Below are 15,140 nucleotides of genomic sequence, written 5' to 3'. Positions count from 1 at the left end.
TGCACAACCTCTTCTTGTCCAAACAAAGTAAAAAAAAAAAAGTGATCATTAAAATATTTGAAAAGGGTTTCTCTGTACTGCAGCTAGAAACAAGAGAATTCCAAGATTTGAACTGCAGTTACATGGAGTATTACCTGTATAATGCCGTCATGTACATAAACGACCTTCAATATCCAGAGGTCAGAGACAGATGCAAGTGTGGGTCCGTTTGGATTTTAATGAGAAAATGCAAATAGTTCTGGACAAAGCACCAAGACAAAACAATAATAACATGTAATGGATACACGAGGCGCACAGTTTTCATAGAAACAACAAACGACAGAATATGATTAAGGTAGGAGAGTCTGCCAAAGTGGCTACAGGAAAAGAATGAGTTCTCATGCATTGCACAATCAGGGGAAAAAAGCAGCACATAAAACAACATATGTCGACACGAGGCTTGGAAACATTTCCAGAACATACTGAATAGAAAAAGAAGTTGAGGCAGAGCCAATAACAGCAGGTCCAGACGTACAGTGTATGTGAGGCAGCCTGAAGCCAAACCAGCGTGTTTGTTGACTTCACTGACGCACAGAACAGGATAAAAACATGATGATGTTTTCACATGCAACACGAGAAACAAACAAAAGGTCCCCGTTGTGTTCGACGTGCAGAAAAGAGATAAATGAGTAGTCATCAGATTATTCAACAACCTTCAATCCTCCCTTCAGTGCAAAGATCCATTTCTAAAATTTAAAGTAAATGCATTTTATATCTTATTAAATATTCATCACAATTTGCTGTAAACTCCATTTTCTCCAATACATATATTTAACTTTAAGGGAAACAAGTGCTGCTAAAATATAAATAAACACTTGTTAAAAGCAATATTGGTGAAAAATAAAAGTGCCATATAATTGAGGTTAAATGTTTCCCTGACACACTCTAATCTCTGCCATTAGCAGATGCATCAATTTTTCATCTGCTGTACACAAACACACACTAAAGGTCAAGCATAGTGTAAACAAAGGGGATGGTAGCCTGGCCAATTCATAAAAAAACTAAAAAAAACCTTAATGAATGTCATGCATACAACAGCAACTACAAGGTAGGAATATACAGTATATTAAATATAACACAGTAAAAACGATAGAGAACAGTGTTGACAGAGTACAGATGCATCTTTATTTAGTCCGGAGCAACAGTAAAGATGTCAGTATTGTTTGGTTAGCACTTGAGGTCATACTGCAGAATCTTGAGTGGGAGCACATAGGATGACCAGATGTCTCGAAAAATTCAAGACACACCCGGGACCTGCTCCGGCCAGGCTGATGCAGGTACTGGGAGGAATGGGGAGGTAAATATCAATGGATTACTGTTGCATTGTGAATTCTTGAATACATTTTGTTTTTAAAGTTGAGTTTTGACAGTCCAGTCTCACCCGTTCTCATCTGGTCACCCTAGGAGCACATTGCGTACCTAAATATTCATAATTCTCAAATCCCCAAGAGAATCCATATCAGTGAGCTAAAAATGTGTTAAATTGTTTTTTTTTTAAATTTTTCAGAAAATGTGGTAAAGGGTAACAAAAATATAAATAAGTAGCTGCTCACAAGAAGTCATGCGACATACAGAACTGCACGTCTGCTGTGTTGTAGATGTTAAGGCTGAGTTGGTGTTGGTGACTGTTTTAAAATGAAGTCCTCCTCCTGCTTCATGAGGACCAGTGGCGAAAGTTGGACAGTGGCTTTTTTGCAGCAGGAGACACATCGACTCTATCTTCTGTCAGGATTACAACGAGCTACTGCGCCCTGCTGGCCGCAAGCAGCGGCTCACTTTTGTGCAGTCGGGGTCCGTGGACGGCAGGACAGAGGCTACCACAGTCAGAGTCACATCCTCGTTGTCGTCGTCACCCTCGCTCAGTAGAAGCGCTTGCGACGGTTCTCGTTCCAGTGGCTGTACACCACCAGGCCGATGACGATGAGGAAGATGCAGCCCAGCATGGAGAAGAGCACTGTGAAGAAAATCGCTAGTCCACTCATCTTCTCTTCAACCTGATCCACTGGAGCGGAAGAAAGAAACAGAGGGAAAAAGATGGAGTGAAAGGACCGAGTTAATAGGGATTGATGACAGTCGAGGTTATATAAGATGGAGGAAAGACGAGAATGGACGAGAGCGGAAGAGAGAGACTAAAGGTGACCAGGGATTCAATATAATTTAACATCACCTGTGTGTTTGTGTGTGTGTGTGTGTGTGTGTGTGTGTGTGTGTGTGTTGGCCTTACATCTAAGTAGGTGTATGTTATCAACACTGGGGATGGTGATTTTGTCTTCTTCCTCCTCTTCCTCTTCCTTTTTACTCCGCAACACCGTCAGTTGGTAGAGTTTCAGGGAAATTATATCATGGTTATCTGTAAATAGAGAACAGGGAAGTACGATTATATTAGAATAAGAAAAATAGTCTCGTTTAAAAATGATTAAATTTGATTAAAGGCTCTCACACTTTCAGTGACCACGTTCACAGAGGAACGACAAAAGCGTCAAGTTAATTCTTCTTAAAATCTGAATGTACAACCATTCACTACGGACAGGATACTACTCTTATGAAGTGTATAGCCGTCAAGTTCACATAGATGACGCTAAAAATAAGTCAGGTTGGTGCTCAAGGTGACCGTTACCCAGGAGCTGTTTTGGAGGGGAGGAAGCCATATACCTGAGAGATCTCCAGTGATGGATGTAGCTCCAAAATAAAAGCCTTCGGGCAGCCGCACCCCGGGTATGTCCAGGCAGTCCCTCCACTCGTGCTGCCCGTCGATATCTATCATCACCTGAAGAACAGAGGCAGTCAGGAGGCTGCAGCTACTTTTAGGAGGTCACAGGATAAAAATATTTTTTCCCCAACAGCAGGTTTATCGAATCTTCTGAATAGGCTTGTACATTGTACATTGTACAACGTAAACAGGGTGTTATTGTAAATGAGCATGTGTGCTCAGGCAAACTTCCCGTTATACCTAATAGTTAAATAAATATCACCTTCTCAAACTCCCCCAGTTTATGATAACAACAGGTTGGTTATTGTTTGTATTGTGTTTGTATTGTAAATTATGAAAAGACAGAGTTCAGAGTGTGCGTCTCTCTCACCGTCAGCCTGCGGCGGATGTATCGGATGAAGAGGAAGGTGTCGTGTTTGAGGTTGCGCACCATGGCGTTGCAGCCGCCCAGCTCCGTGGGCCGGCCGTCCCGCTCGTGGTCGTAGCTGATGCTGCCGTTGCCCACCATGGCCAGGACGAAGGGGAAGATCCTCTTGTGGTCACAGTGGGACAGGGAGAGAGGTAAGGAAATTAAAATTAGACCCAGTCAGCAGTGTAAATATGCAGGCATCATCATCATCATTCATGAAAAAGCAGATACTGAGATACATAGAAGAAGCTAGGAGTCTGAGTGTATATCCATTGTTTGATTTTCTTTCACCTTTTATGAATTTGAAAATTTTAAATAAAAGACAATTATACTTTGCAATCAGGACATGTAGGCTTTTATGGAAAACTGCCTAAAGAAATGATGCTGTTGAATACTGAGAATCTTAAAAACTGATTTACAAATTTACAATGACAGTTTCACTTATGGCTTTTATATATTATATATTTTGCTCATTTAATTTGACAGCCATTTTGAAATGTACGATTAAGACTCAACAACAACCACAGTCAGAGACAGATGCTCGATGCCTAAGACATTGGGGGTCGGGTGAAACGTTCCAAAGACCGGGTTACCTGTGTGCGAGGAGTGTATCTCTTCTTCTGTGCCTGTCTCCAAACGGTCGCACAAAAGAACACAAGTACAGTCCCTGTTAACAAATCTGCAGGCGCACTTGTCCATTGAATCCTACTTTACCATCAAAGGAGAGGTGAGAGCTAAGCAGCGCAACTGCAGCATACCGCCAACTGCTTCTCTTCGTTAGGATACGTGTCCACGAACACACCCAAGCCAGTGAAGTTGTCCATATTTCCAAACACAGGACCTGTGAGACAATAAGATGACATATAAAGAATGTGTTTTCTTCTAAGACAAGAAGTAAGGGTTACAGGGTCAAGTAAATATAGCTGTCACCTTTCTGCATGCGTTCCTTTGTGTACCAAATGGCCAGCCCGTCACCGTTCAGGTTCTTCTTTCCTTTCCCGTGAATCTTAAAGTGCACCTGCATTTCCCAGTCCTTCAGATGGCACGGCTAGAAACGCAGTGAGGTCAGTCAATGGGTCAATATACTGTGTTTACTTCATATATATATTTGGTTGTATTCGAGTTTTCTTTTTTATTAACAGTTATTCATAATAAAGTTTATGGCTAAACTGTAAAGCGTCAAGCCTCAATTACATTTATCTGTCATAAGGGGTTGATACAGTGAGGCGCAGTCAATGGGTCAATACACTGTGTTTACTTCATAATGTGAGATTTTACTACATTCTGGATTTGGGGCGGCAGATGTCTTCTGGCAAGGAACAAGAAAACAATTGACTGAACCTAAGCAATTCAATGTGTGTGTGTGTGTATATATATATATATATATCTATATATATATATATCTTTGGTTGTATTCGAGTTTTCTTTTTTTTAACAGTTATTCATAATAAAGTTTATGGCTAAACTGTAAAGCGTCAAGCCTCAATTACATTTATCTGTCATAAGGGGTTGATACTGACTTCTTAGGAGTTATTACCGTTTATTAAAAAAATGCATTCATATGCCATTATATTGGTGTTGGAAGTTTTTACTTCCTAATATTGGTATTTAGATATTCAAAATTATATTCAATTTGATCCCTAAACACAAGACATGATGACGATGCAGTGTACTGTAGTTTTACCTGCACCAGTGGATGTACAGTATGAACTGTATATATGTATATAAATATATAAATATATATACGCACCATGCGGCTCCATACCGCCCCCTGCCTGCTCTGCATGTCAGGTGTGAGGCGCACCTGCTCGGTGGTTACCATGGCATCCCCCATCAGCTCCCAGTGGGAGGAGCTTGCGGATCCCACACCTGAGCACACACACACACACACACACGACCATCATCATGATGACAAAAGCTGACACAGCACAATGCAGCTGAGGGAACCCGGTGACCACACGGCTCTGCTCTGTCATCTAACAAGACGTGGATTTGAGTATAATAACATGTAGACACAACAGAGGGGTTTCAACGAAGCGTAGCATGCGATAATAAAACGGTTTGTGAAACTATAACGCCTTGTTTGGCTCAATGTCACAGCGGTGAGATGTATCCGAGGCATGCAAACGTTCAAACGAACACTTATAGGATGAAACCGAGCTCAGGCACGGATGTTTTTACTCAGATCGCTGAAAGCATTATTCTAGAAACATCTGTCCCCCTCAGCCCCGGTCTGCTACAGTAGGGTGTGTGGGATACCTTGGTACGGCTTGGAGAGGGAGTACTCCCGCTTCAGAAACTCCTCCATCTCGTGGTCATCGTCGGCGAAACACAGGCTTAAAGTAAGAAGAAGGAGCAACGCGAGAGTCCCGTGTGATTTAAAAGGCATTGTCTTCCCTCTGGAGATGAATCTGAACGCTGAGTTGGACTCCCCGCAATGAGAGCTGCTGCGGCAGGCGGCGGCCATGGCAGAGCGAAGCCCAGCCCCCTGCACCGTCAGCTTCCTTCTCATTGGTCCAACGTGAGGCTTGGCTCGTGACCATTGGTCCCTTTGATTATCAATCAGAATGCTCGCTTTGGATTGGCTATTTTTAGTGAAACTGAAGCAATTCTGCTGTATCAGAGATTTAATAAATCTGTATTATGAATAATCTTAACACTTTTATATTCTGAGAGCAGGCTTTGTTTGTGCGTATCACTTTTCTATTATTTTCAGCTATACATTTTACAACATTGTATGTATGGAGGGCGAAAAGCTTTGCAGAAAAACTAAAATGTATAAATATAACCCGTGGCCGTTGTGATGAAGACTGTCTAAATCATTTTATGAAACTATAAACGTGGAGCTCCAGAAGCATCATATCACATAAGATAACACGTACCCCTCCATATTTCAATGCTCACATTTTTACCAACTATAGTCTGTTATTAATTGTTTCTTCTTCTTTTTGATGTTGCAATTTAATAAAATTAAATGAGGAATATGCAAAGTACAGTTTGACTCAAAACACCCCAATAAGCAAGGGCCTTGAGAAGCTGGTTAATTATTATCAACTTGACTGACACAATTGCCTGAAAGTGTAATTGTAGACAGATGATATTTCAACTTTGATTTGCTTTTTATTTGTTAACTAAATAAGCCACATTTAAAAAACAAAACATGTGGGACTCCAAAAAGTTATTATTTATTATGATTATGTATATATTCTGGTGATGCATGGGACTGGGACGTGAGATGATACGTATCTGCAGCCAGTTGGATGCTGTGGTGCGGAAATCACGCCCCCTTCACTGTCCCAGCTCCGTGTGGGCTTTTCCGACACTCGACCTCTGAGTTCACGCAGTAGTAGTACACCCGGAGTGGGATGGAGTAAAAGGAAAGAAAGAAAGAAACCATGGATCCCGCCGAAGAGACGCCGAGCGAAAAGGTGGACATTTATCGCGACACGTGGGTCCGCTTCCTCGGTATGTACCATTAGGTTTTTTGCTTGTCTGAGTTTGTACCTGTACGAGCTGACCGTGACCGACCCGCGGAGGCAACACGGGAGCAGTGCGCTAGCTTAGCTAAAGCTGAGGCTAGCGCGCTGTTTTAAACTTCTATTTATAGCGACGTTGAAGGACATGTTGTCACCGCGGGACGAAGCGGACGTCCGGGTGTAGACTGCGGTGTGTTTGTGGTTCTTGTGATGTTTCCTCGCGGCCGGTGTACGGACGAGTGTTGTCCGTGGAGCTAGGTGTCGTTCTCATTTTAAGGTGGTAGTCGTTAAGCAAGTCGGGCGCGCAGTGACTCATAAAACCACGAAGAAGAACCGCCCGCAGACATTAGCACACTGCAAACTGAGCCGGCGTGACTGTCGCACACAGTGTGGTGTCAGAGCAGCGCTCCCCTCATCGATCCGCGAGGAGCCCCTGGCTGCACAGTAACCTGTGTGAGGGGCAGCGACGACCCACTGTCACGTCATCCAGTCCCTCACAGAGATCATAATGTGTGTGTGCTCCCATCCTCAACCCAGGTGAGCAGAAATACACAGATCACAGTGTCTACCTCGTTTCATTTGTCGTCATGCAGATATTGTTTTATATGTCATTTCACAGGTAGGCATGTTTTGGTTATGTTGAATTCCCCTGGACTCTCTAGCTTTAATTTTTTTTTTTGTTATTAACCAACGTGCACAAAATTGTGTAATAGTGGTTGTGCAACAAAGACTGGATGTAACCGGAAATGTCATTATCTGTATAGGATTTTGCCTTTTGCCCTGCTCTGACCACTGGCACACGGGTCCTCAGATCGAAGTGATGTATTGGCAGTAGACAGCGTGGTACTTCTAGGTGGGTAACACAGGAGCAGATGTATGACTGCCTGGTGATGTCCTTATAGAGGACCGATAGTGGACCAGGTTACGTTCAAAATCCCTTATTTGGGAAACATCTACATCCCTTACAGTAGAAAATGTGATCTTAAGTTCAGACACTGGGTGTAGTTGTTGCGCACAGTTGTCTGTAATGTTTCTTATTTTACTTTTAGTTACTTCAAGTTCTAAGTATTTGAGTGCGTTTGTGTTTTCTTTTTATTCAAAGCTATCTATGATATGGTTTAGGGTTAAACTGTAAAATAACAAGCCTCAATTATATTTCTTCGTCATAAGGGGTTTGGTACTGACATCTTAGATATCATTGCCAATTTACACACACACACACACACACACACATATATCTCGGAATCTGAAATGTTTTACTCCGTAATATTGATATCGGCATCGTCCCCAAAAATCCATATCGGTCGGGCATTGATTGTATTGTATTTCTGTGAAACAGACTTTCATAAGTGCTAAATCCTCGTCTAAACCCTTCTTCTTTTCCTTTCTTACTTCTGCTCTTTATGTTTCTCCTGCCTCCAACATCTTGTGAACACACACTATCTCTAACACACCTTAATGCCTTGCTGGGCACAGCCCGGGTAAATGGCGAATCACAAAAGGGTAATCTGAAGCCTTTTATGTCTTTTATGCCCATTTTATTATTAACTAAATGTGCTGCTGGAACATTATATCTTGACGCCCCTTGCTATCACACTCTCACACAAGTGGACCTTTTATCACCTTGCACTCACAAGTGCTTCTGTCACTATTTCAAAGTTAAAGTATTAAATTACTTTCCAGTATTTAGGAACACGGGATATCGTGCTCTATTGCTTTTTCCATCTAAATTCTATTCTATTATAAATTTCCTTTATTTTTTAAAATGATTAACTTATTCTGTGAATCAGATTTTATTGTTTTTCTATTGCGGTACATCAAGATATGCAATATACAAAAATAACTGTGAAGCAAGAACATATTGCTCTCCCCTGCCCAAATTTAAACTGTGGTGGATCTTTTTTTTTATGTAAGGTTTACTTGACCCCCGAGATTGTGGTGGCTGGTTGTGAATTCATTTTAAATGATCACAAAATGCTAAATTATAAGAAGAAACCGATGAAACAACCACAACTCACGACCCGATCCACATCATCAGCTCAGTATAAATCCGATACTGATCTGTTGTTATTTGTCCCCCCTGAATAAGATTTATTGGAGAGCAGAACTGGATTCCCACTGTAACAGAGCAGTAATAAGTTTTTAAATTACTTTAAAAAATTTATTTTTGTGTGGTCAATCTGTTGCAGTACCATTTTGTTTTTTTCAAACACCTTTTGATTTGTGTTTAAATCTTTATATACTGCTTATAAAAGCCAAACAGAGAGACTTCAAGTAGCGCTACCAAAACCACTAAGTAGAGAATTAAATTTAAATTTCCTCACTAGATCTGGATTTCACTGCCAATCTCCCGTGGAGAATAACGATGATGTATTTGACGTGTTTATTATCTATAAAATCCAACTCCAAACTGAGACATATGTGATGCATTGGCATCCAGTGATTGCAGAGATGATGAATCGTCACCAAGCTTTTTCGTCTTCGGCTGCGATGTCATGGCTCGTAACACAAGTTTTTTCTTCAGCATGGGTATCACAGTAAAGTGCAGTGTTTGCACACCAGCCAGTGTAGGAGACAAACAGCAGCAGCAGCAGAATTTGACTCCACCACACTGTGACGGTTCTGTCATCAGCGAACCGAGGATAATGCTCCCTGTGCGACTGGAGTTAATTTTTACCAGTGATTTACATGTACTGCATCAGTGTATATGGCGCCGATGACTTCTTCATAAGAGATCAAGGACATTTATGTAATTTGCACCTTTTGTAGAATGAATATAGCATCATTGTCCAAAAATGGAGCCTCTTAAATGTTTCTCAAGATTCATGTAGTGTAGAATTTCCCATTGTTGTTCTCTGTGAGTGTCCCTTTATGTGATGTCCGTGCGTTTGAATATGCGTTTGAATATGTAATGTAATGTAATGCACTGCTCCACAACCTCAGTAATTATTTTGATGAAAGCACAAATGCTTATTTTTTATAGACGCAAGCCTTAGCACGTTCGTGGGGCTGCAACTAAAGATTATTTTCATAATCGATTAAGCTGTTGATTATTTTGTTTATTTGGTCCATAAAATGTCACAAAAGTGTGAAAAATGTTGATCGTGTTTCCCAAAACCATAGATGATGTTTTTTTTTGTCCACAAACCAAAGATATTCAGTTTACTTTCATGGAGGAGCAAAGAAGCCAGAAAATATTCACATTTAAGAAGCTGAAATCAGAGAATTTTGACTTTTTTTTTTCATAAGAAGTGATTACTAATCGATTAACCGTTTTCCAGGAGACTCAGAAGGTTAAATTCTTCTCTTAATGTCTGTGTCTCTGCCCACAGGCTATGCCAACGAGGTCGGGGAGGCCTTTCGTGCTCTGGTGCCAGTGAGTTTTGTTTGGGGCAGCTATGCTGTGGCCACTGCGTACGTCACCGCCGACGCTGTGGACAAAGGGAAGAAGGCCGCTGTGGTAAGATATGACCGATGAGGATTTGTACGTGCTGTCTTTATTATCAACCATATGTTGAAAAATGTAATTACTTTGTAGTCAAAGAGGGTTATAATAACTGAATATTTGGTCAAGATCATCTTTGATCACTGGTTCCTACATCTGCTTTCAAGTTGAGCCGCAACAAATCGGAGATGAATTGACTTAATAAATTAATTGTACGACGATCATTTTTGGCGAATTTTTCGAGTAGCAATGCCAAACTAAGGCTGGATCAAATCATTGGGAAATCAGAATTTCAGAATTATCTGTTAATTTCATACAATGAACAGTATATAGAAGAAAAACATTTTTGGCGGATTGATCAATAATAAGAGAGAGAGAAAGAATACAAGAGACATTTGAGTGACTGGAAAGATTAATATTTGTGCTTTGCTCTTATTTTTCTGACTTTTGTCTAATCTTAACCTCTGATATACTTTTACTCCTTCACGACGAGAAATTATTCAAATAAAGTAAGAACAATCACTCGTTGAACCAGCAAAGTGTCTGAATCACTGTCTTTGATCAAATATAAACTAGACAAGCTCAAAGAAAGGAGGTAGAAAATTGTGTCCAATTTATTAGTTAGTTACTATATTGTTCTGTGTATCCACTATGTGTCATTTTGCTGAAAATAGTTTGATTTGAATCCTTCAAACGATCAGAAGCCAGGCTTTAATTTTGTGAGCATGCCACGTGCTCATGTGAGCCTTGGTCAGCCATTGATAAATTGTTCTTTTCCCCTGTGTAATAGATCCATTTGAAAAGTTTTTAATAAATGCTTGAACCTTGGGTAAGAGTTCACTTGGATCTTACAGTAGTGACTCTAGCTTTGGGTTGTTACCAACACGTTCTCATAAAGTGAGCACTTTTGATCTGTCCCCACAGGCCCACGGGGACAACCCTGGGAAGACGACCCGGGTGGCGGTAGCAGTGGTGGACACGTTTGTGTGGCAGGCCCTCGCCTCGGTGATGATCCCGGGCTTCACCATTAACCGCGTGTGCGCCGGGTCGCTCTACCTGCTGGGCAGAACCACCAAGTGGCCCCTGTCCGTCCGCAAGTGGACCACGACAGCTATCGGCCTCTCCACCATCCCCTTCATCATCAGTCCCATAGACAGGTTGGCTCAACTTGTGTTTGTCTGCGTGTACATGCGTACTGTACATGGCTTTTGTCGGTTTCCTGGTTCGGCTGCTCGTAGAAGATCAGTTTGAGATGAAATCACCACACAGTTGGATGCCTAACAGTGATCTGTAATTTGTCTATAATTTAATTCTAGAAAGAGTACAACAAACAGAAAAATTAAGATGTCTGCATTAGAATGATGCAAAATAGCGTTTTGACCGAATGTGTTTAGAGTTCAGTTGAACTCTGTGTAGTTTTGGTACAGATGTCACTCAATAATTTGAAAATTTTCAGGGCTTTTAAAATATTTCTATCCACTAGAGACAAATTCTCTGAGAGAATATGTTTTTACATTGTTTGCTATTCATTTCACATTTTACAAAATTCTACTTGAAAAAAAAAAGAAGAAACTTTTAGCTGGTTATTTTTAAATTTTTAGAGCTGGTTTTACAATTGAATATAAACTCTTTTTTTAACCAGATGTTTTGATGAAACAAAACCAAAAATAAATTCTCTATCAGGGTGCTGGTTTTAACCAACAATGTGAGTCACATGGTTTCAGTATGGTGCTGTAAATAAAGACAACAACATTGTTGATGCACTGAAACTTTTGACTCCTGCCTTCATCTCTAGAGCGACTCTTGTTGACCAAAAAAGGCCAATGTTGTGAAGCGACGGCGAGCTGTACAAACAGTCGCCCTTTCTGAAGCAGAGGTGTTTCCTAGCCTGCATGTTTTTTCATCACAATCTTTCCACTCTGTGCCCTGCAGGTCAGTGGATTTCCTGCTGGACTCCAGCCTCCGGAAAGTCTACAATGAGGAGGAGAAGCATAAATAAAGAGGGGCGACTCTGGACAGACCGCCCCTTCCTGGTTAGAGACCAGTCCAGTCCACGCAGACGACCCGTGCTGATTATCCACCACTGTAAAGACATATAAAGACGGTTTTAATGCAGTGAGATTTCACACTTAGTCAAAGACACGTGTAATAAATATATTTAATTGCTGAGTTATACAATTTTTAATAGTAGGTTTAGTTGTTGAAAGTGAAATCCTGCTTTGTGAAATATCCCTCTGGGGATCCTTAACTTTAACCTCTCAGGGCAATCTGGGTAGCAACACCAAAAAAAATAAATAAAAAGGAATGTAACAGTATGAAAAATGTACAAATATACTGCTTGACAGCACAGTGAAATCGTAAAAGATTCTTCAGCGGGGGATGCAGTGTACTGTTAAATTCCTGGAATGGCAAATACAGAGAGAACACCTCCAAGGTTGCCCTAAAGGGCTAGAGTTGTGAGCTGTTTATCTGACTGGCGGAGCCTCACCTCATGTCCAGATGTGGAGGGATTATTACAAATTGATAGGCCAAAGAGCCACCTTGCAACGATGTCACTCTTATTCATTTCTCACATTAAGTTTGTCACAGGTTTTGGTTCTTAACTTTTTTTTGTGTTATCTGTCATAGATGGTTCTTTTGATTTACATTTCCATTATTTCATTATACCTTATTGTTGGTCATGGGAACCATTTCCATTTTTTACGCCATGGTTACCATCCATATGATTCTATATATATATATATATAGTGTAATATAATATATGGTTCAAATACTGTCGCAGTGAACTTCACCAGTATTTGAATGGTTTCTCAGCAATATGAAAGCAAAGTTTGTACTCAGACACTCTTAGTGTAGTAATACTGTAAATTTGTGAAAACATAAGAAATAGCATAAAATCTTATTTTAGATATTTTAAACAAACAAAAACTTGGCTTCAGGTTATTGTGAGACGATATGTCATGGAGTTCATAGTTCGGGGGAAATTACAGCAGAAAAAATAGATTCACCCATCAGATGTTCATACTTGTCCAAACAATCTTAACGCAGCTCTTTTACAAACTGAACAGCTTTTTTTTTCCTTGAAGCAGAAAATCCATTTAGTATAAGTACTTTAAATTTAATGTTGCACGTCTCAAATACTTTCGAAGGTCAGTGTAGTATCTATGCAGGGAACGGTTTAAGGGATTTCTTTAGCAATATACAGAATCTTACCATCTGCATATTATTGTCCAGTCTTTTCTTTGAGTAGCCAAATAATATGCTGTGTCCCGTGCTGAACTATGCAAGGGAAATAAGACATTGTGTACATACATGCGCTTGGCAAATTAAAAGGGGGTTTGATGTGCAGGTTCATAACATTGAAATATTCTGGGGGGAAGTGAAATCTGATACAACATGAATTTTGGAATTTGTCACTTTAAGACCAGGTGGAACATATTTGGAATTTCTATCATTGTTATCCATTTTGTTGTCAGTGTACTGTAGCAATAACTTTTTTGTTGTGTTGCACCATGTTCTCTCTGCTACGAAGGATGTGGTTCACTTTGTCACAGTGAGAGAGACATGATGAAAAGAGAAGATTGTGAAAACTTGGGGATGCACCACTTCCCACGTCTGTACGTGCTGGTGCTGTTCACCGCTGTGACCTATTCAAGTATTTAATAATCAGATCAGGTCACAAGGCCACTTAAGCAGTAATTGTTTTATTTTAATTGGATTTCTTGAAGCACATGTCCTCAGGGTGCCAGTGTACATCGGATATGATCACCCACTTTCCCTTTTCGTGTGAGACAATTAGATTTGTCATAGCAGAAAAAGCAGTTGTATATACCAAAGTATCAACAGTTTAATGGATTATTAATTATTTATTAAACCTTTGCATTTTCTGCAATGGCATGTCAACATGTCTCCTGGATGAAAAAAAGCATATTGGTGCAACTTGTTCAATTGTAACATTTCAGATTGTTGCATACTGCAAAAGAAGAAAAAAAAAAAGAACGGTTTACTTTTTCTTTCATTTCTTTAAAAACTTTTGTTTGATGTTTTCCTACGTGGCAGTGTGTTTGTGAGGAAGTGAGTTTTGTGAGTCACATTTTCAAACCTCAAGATCAGTTCCGTTTGCTGACGACATGCGCAAGGTGGAGATTATTTTTCATATGTGAATAGTTACTGTTCAATACCTGTGATTCTGTTATATCTTCTGAGACACTGGAGAAAAACACATTGTGAATCAGCCGCAAAATAAATTATATACGATGACAGAAATGGATTTGAGTTGTGGTCTGTTTCATTAATCAATTGAAATGTAATCTGCCTGGTTTATTTGCATTGGTTTTACTTATATTTTTGCTTTTATCATGTTTTACCGTACAAATGGTGACAAAAAGTAAGTCGGAACCACTTTGTAGCTTTTGGGGATATCACGACTTGACGGCTCCAAGTTTCAGTGCACGTCACTAGTGTGATTTCAAATGGCAACAAATCAACTTTCTCCCCGTGCAGGCTCAAGTTTCCACCTCCCAGAGCAACACACCGGGGCACTTGAAGACGAAAGGTGTGATCCGAGGGGGGAGGTTGAACCAATGAAACTGAAGCACGCGAAATGTGCTGCCTGAGAAAGCCAGAGCCCGGTGCACTCATTTATCCTGATTGAGTCAGGAGAGCAACAGCTGAGGCCAATTCTACCGACAAGATCCCACATAAAAGAAGGGAACGGCCTGCCGCTGGGGGGAACAGTCATGTTTGTTTTAAACCTTGTGGTTTTGGCCCTTTTGTCTGCCTCGTCTGGTCTGTCAGGTAAACGGAAATGTGTGCCACTTGTGTTATCTGAAGGTTGGGTTGGATTTTTTTTTTTTTTTTTTTTTTGAAAGTTTGTGGAGGATCTCGCTAAAAATACTGTCTCACGCTTCCCTCCTTGATCTAATTCCCTGTGTCATCCTCCTAACGTCAATATTTACAGGCATCCCTCGATACATCCACGGCCAATGGGTCATTTCTGAGGACAATCTTCCGTACGAGGACGCCAACGCACCGTCTCTGGCAGAGGAGAGCGTGTGGCCT

General features: G+C 40.6%; 2 protein-coding genes across 2 annotated transcripts; one reads left to right on the top strand and one right to left on the bottom strand.

Moving 5' to 3' along the window:
- Window positions 1–197: 197 nt before the first annotated feature.
- Window positions 198–5,869, bottom strand: lman2la (lectin, mannose-binding 2-like a). Its single transcript, XM_035609249.2, has 9 exons — window positions 5,418–5,869; window positions 4,909–5,027; window positions 4,089–4,206; window positions 3,917–3,999; window positions 3,752–3,784; window positions 3,120–3,281; window positions 2,692–2,806; window positions 2,264–2,389; window positions 198–2,041 (listed from the first exon to the last, which is right to left on the bottom strand). The coding sequence occupies exons 1-9, from the start codon at window positions 5,668–5,670 to the stop codon at window positions 1,899–1,901; spliced, it is 1,152 nt and encodes a 383-aa protein (XP_035465142.1). The 5' UTR covers window positions 5,671–5,869; the 3' UTR covers window positions 198–1,898.
- A 593-nt stretch (window positions 5,870–6,462) lies between these two features.
- mtfp1 (mitochondrial fission process 1) lies at window positions 6,463–14,345 on the top strand. The gene is made up of 4 exons (XM_035609254.2): window positions 6,463–6,623; window positions 9,967–10,094; window positions 11,004–11,236; window positions 12,012–14,345. Exons 1-4 carry the CDS (start codon window positions 6,554–6,556, stop codon window positions 12,076–12,078), a joined length of 498 nt encoding a protein of 165 aa, XP_035465147.1. The 5' UTR covers window positions 6,463–6,553; the 3' UTR covers window positions 12,079–14,345.
- The last annotated feature ends 795 nt before the right edge of the window (window positions 14,346–15,140 follow it).

The sequence above is a fragment of the Scophthalmus maximus genome, chromosome 20 (assembly GCF_022379125.1).
Source record: "Scophthalmus maximus strain ysfricsl-2021 chromosome 20, ASM2237912v1, whole genome shotgun sequence".
Lineage (NCBI taxonomy): Eukaryota > Metazoa > Chordata > Actinopteri > Pleuronectiformes > Scophthalmidae > Scophthalmus > Scophthalmus maximus.
This window is presented reverse-complemented; position numbering and strand designations above follow the sequence as displayed.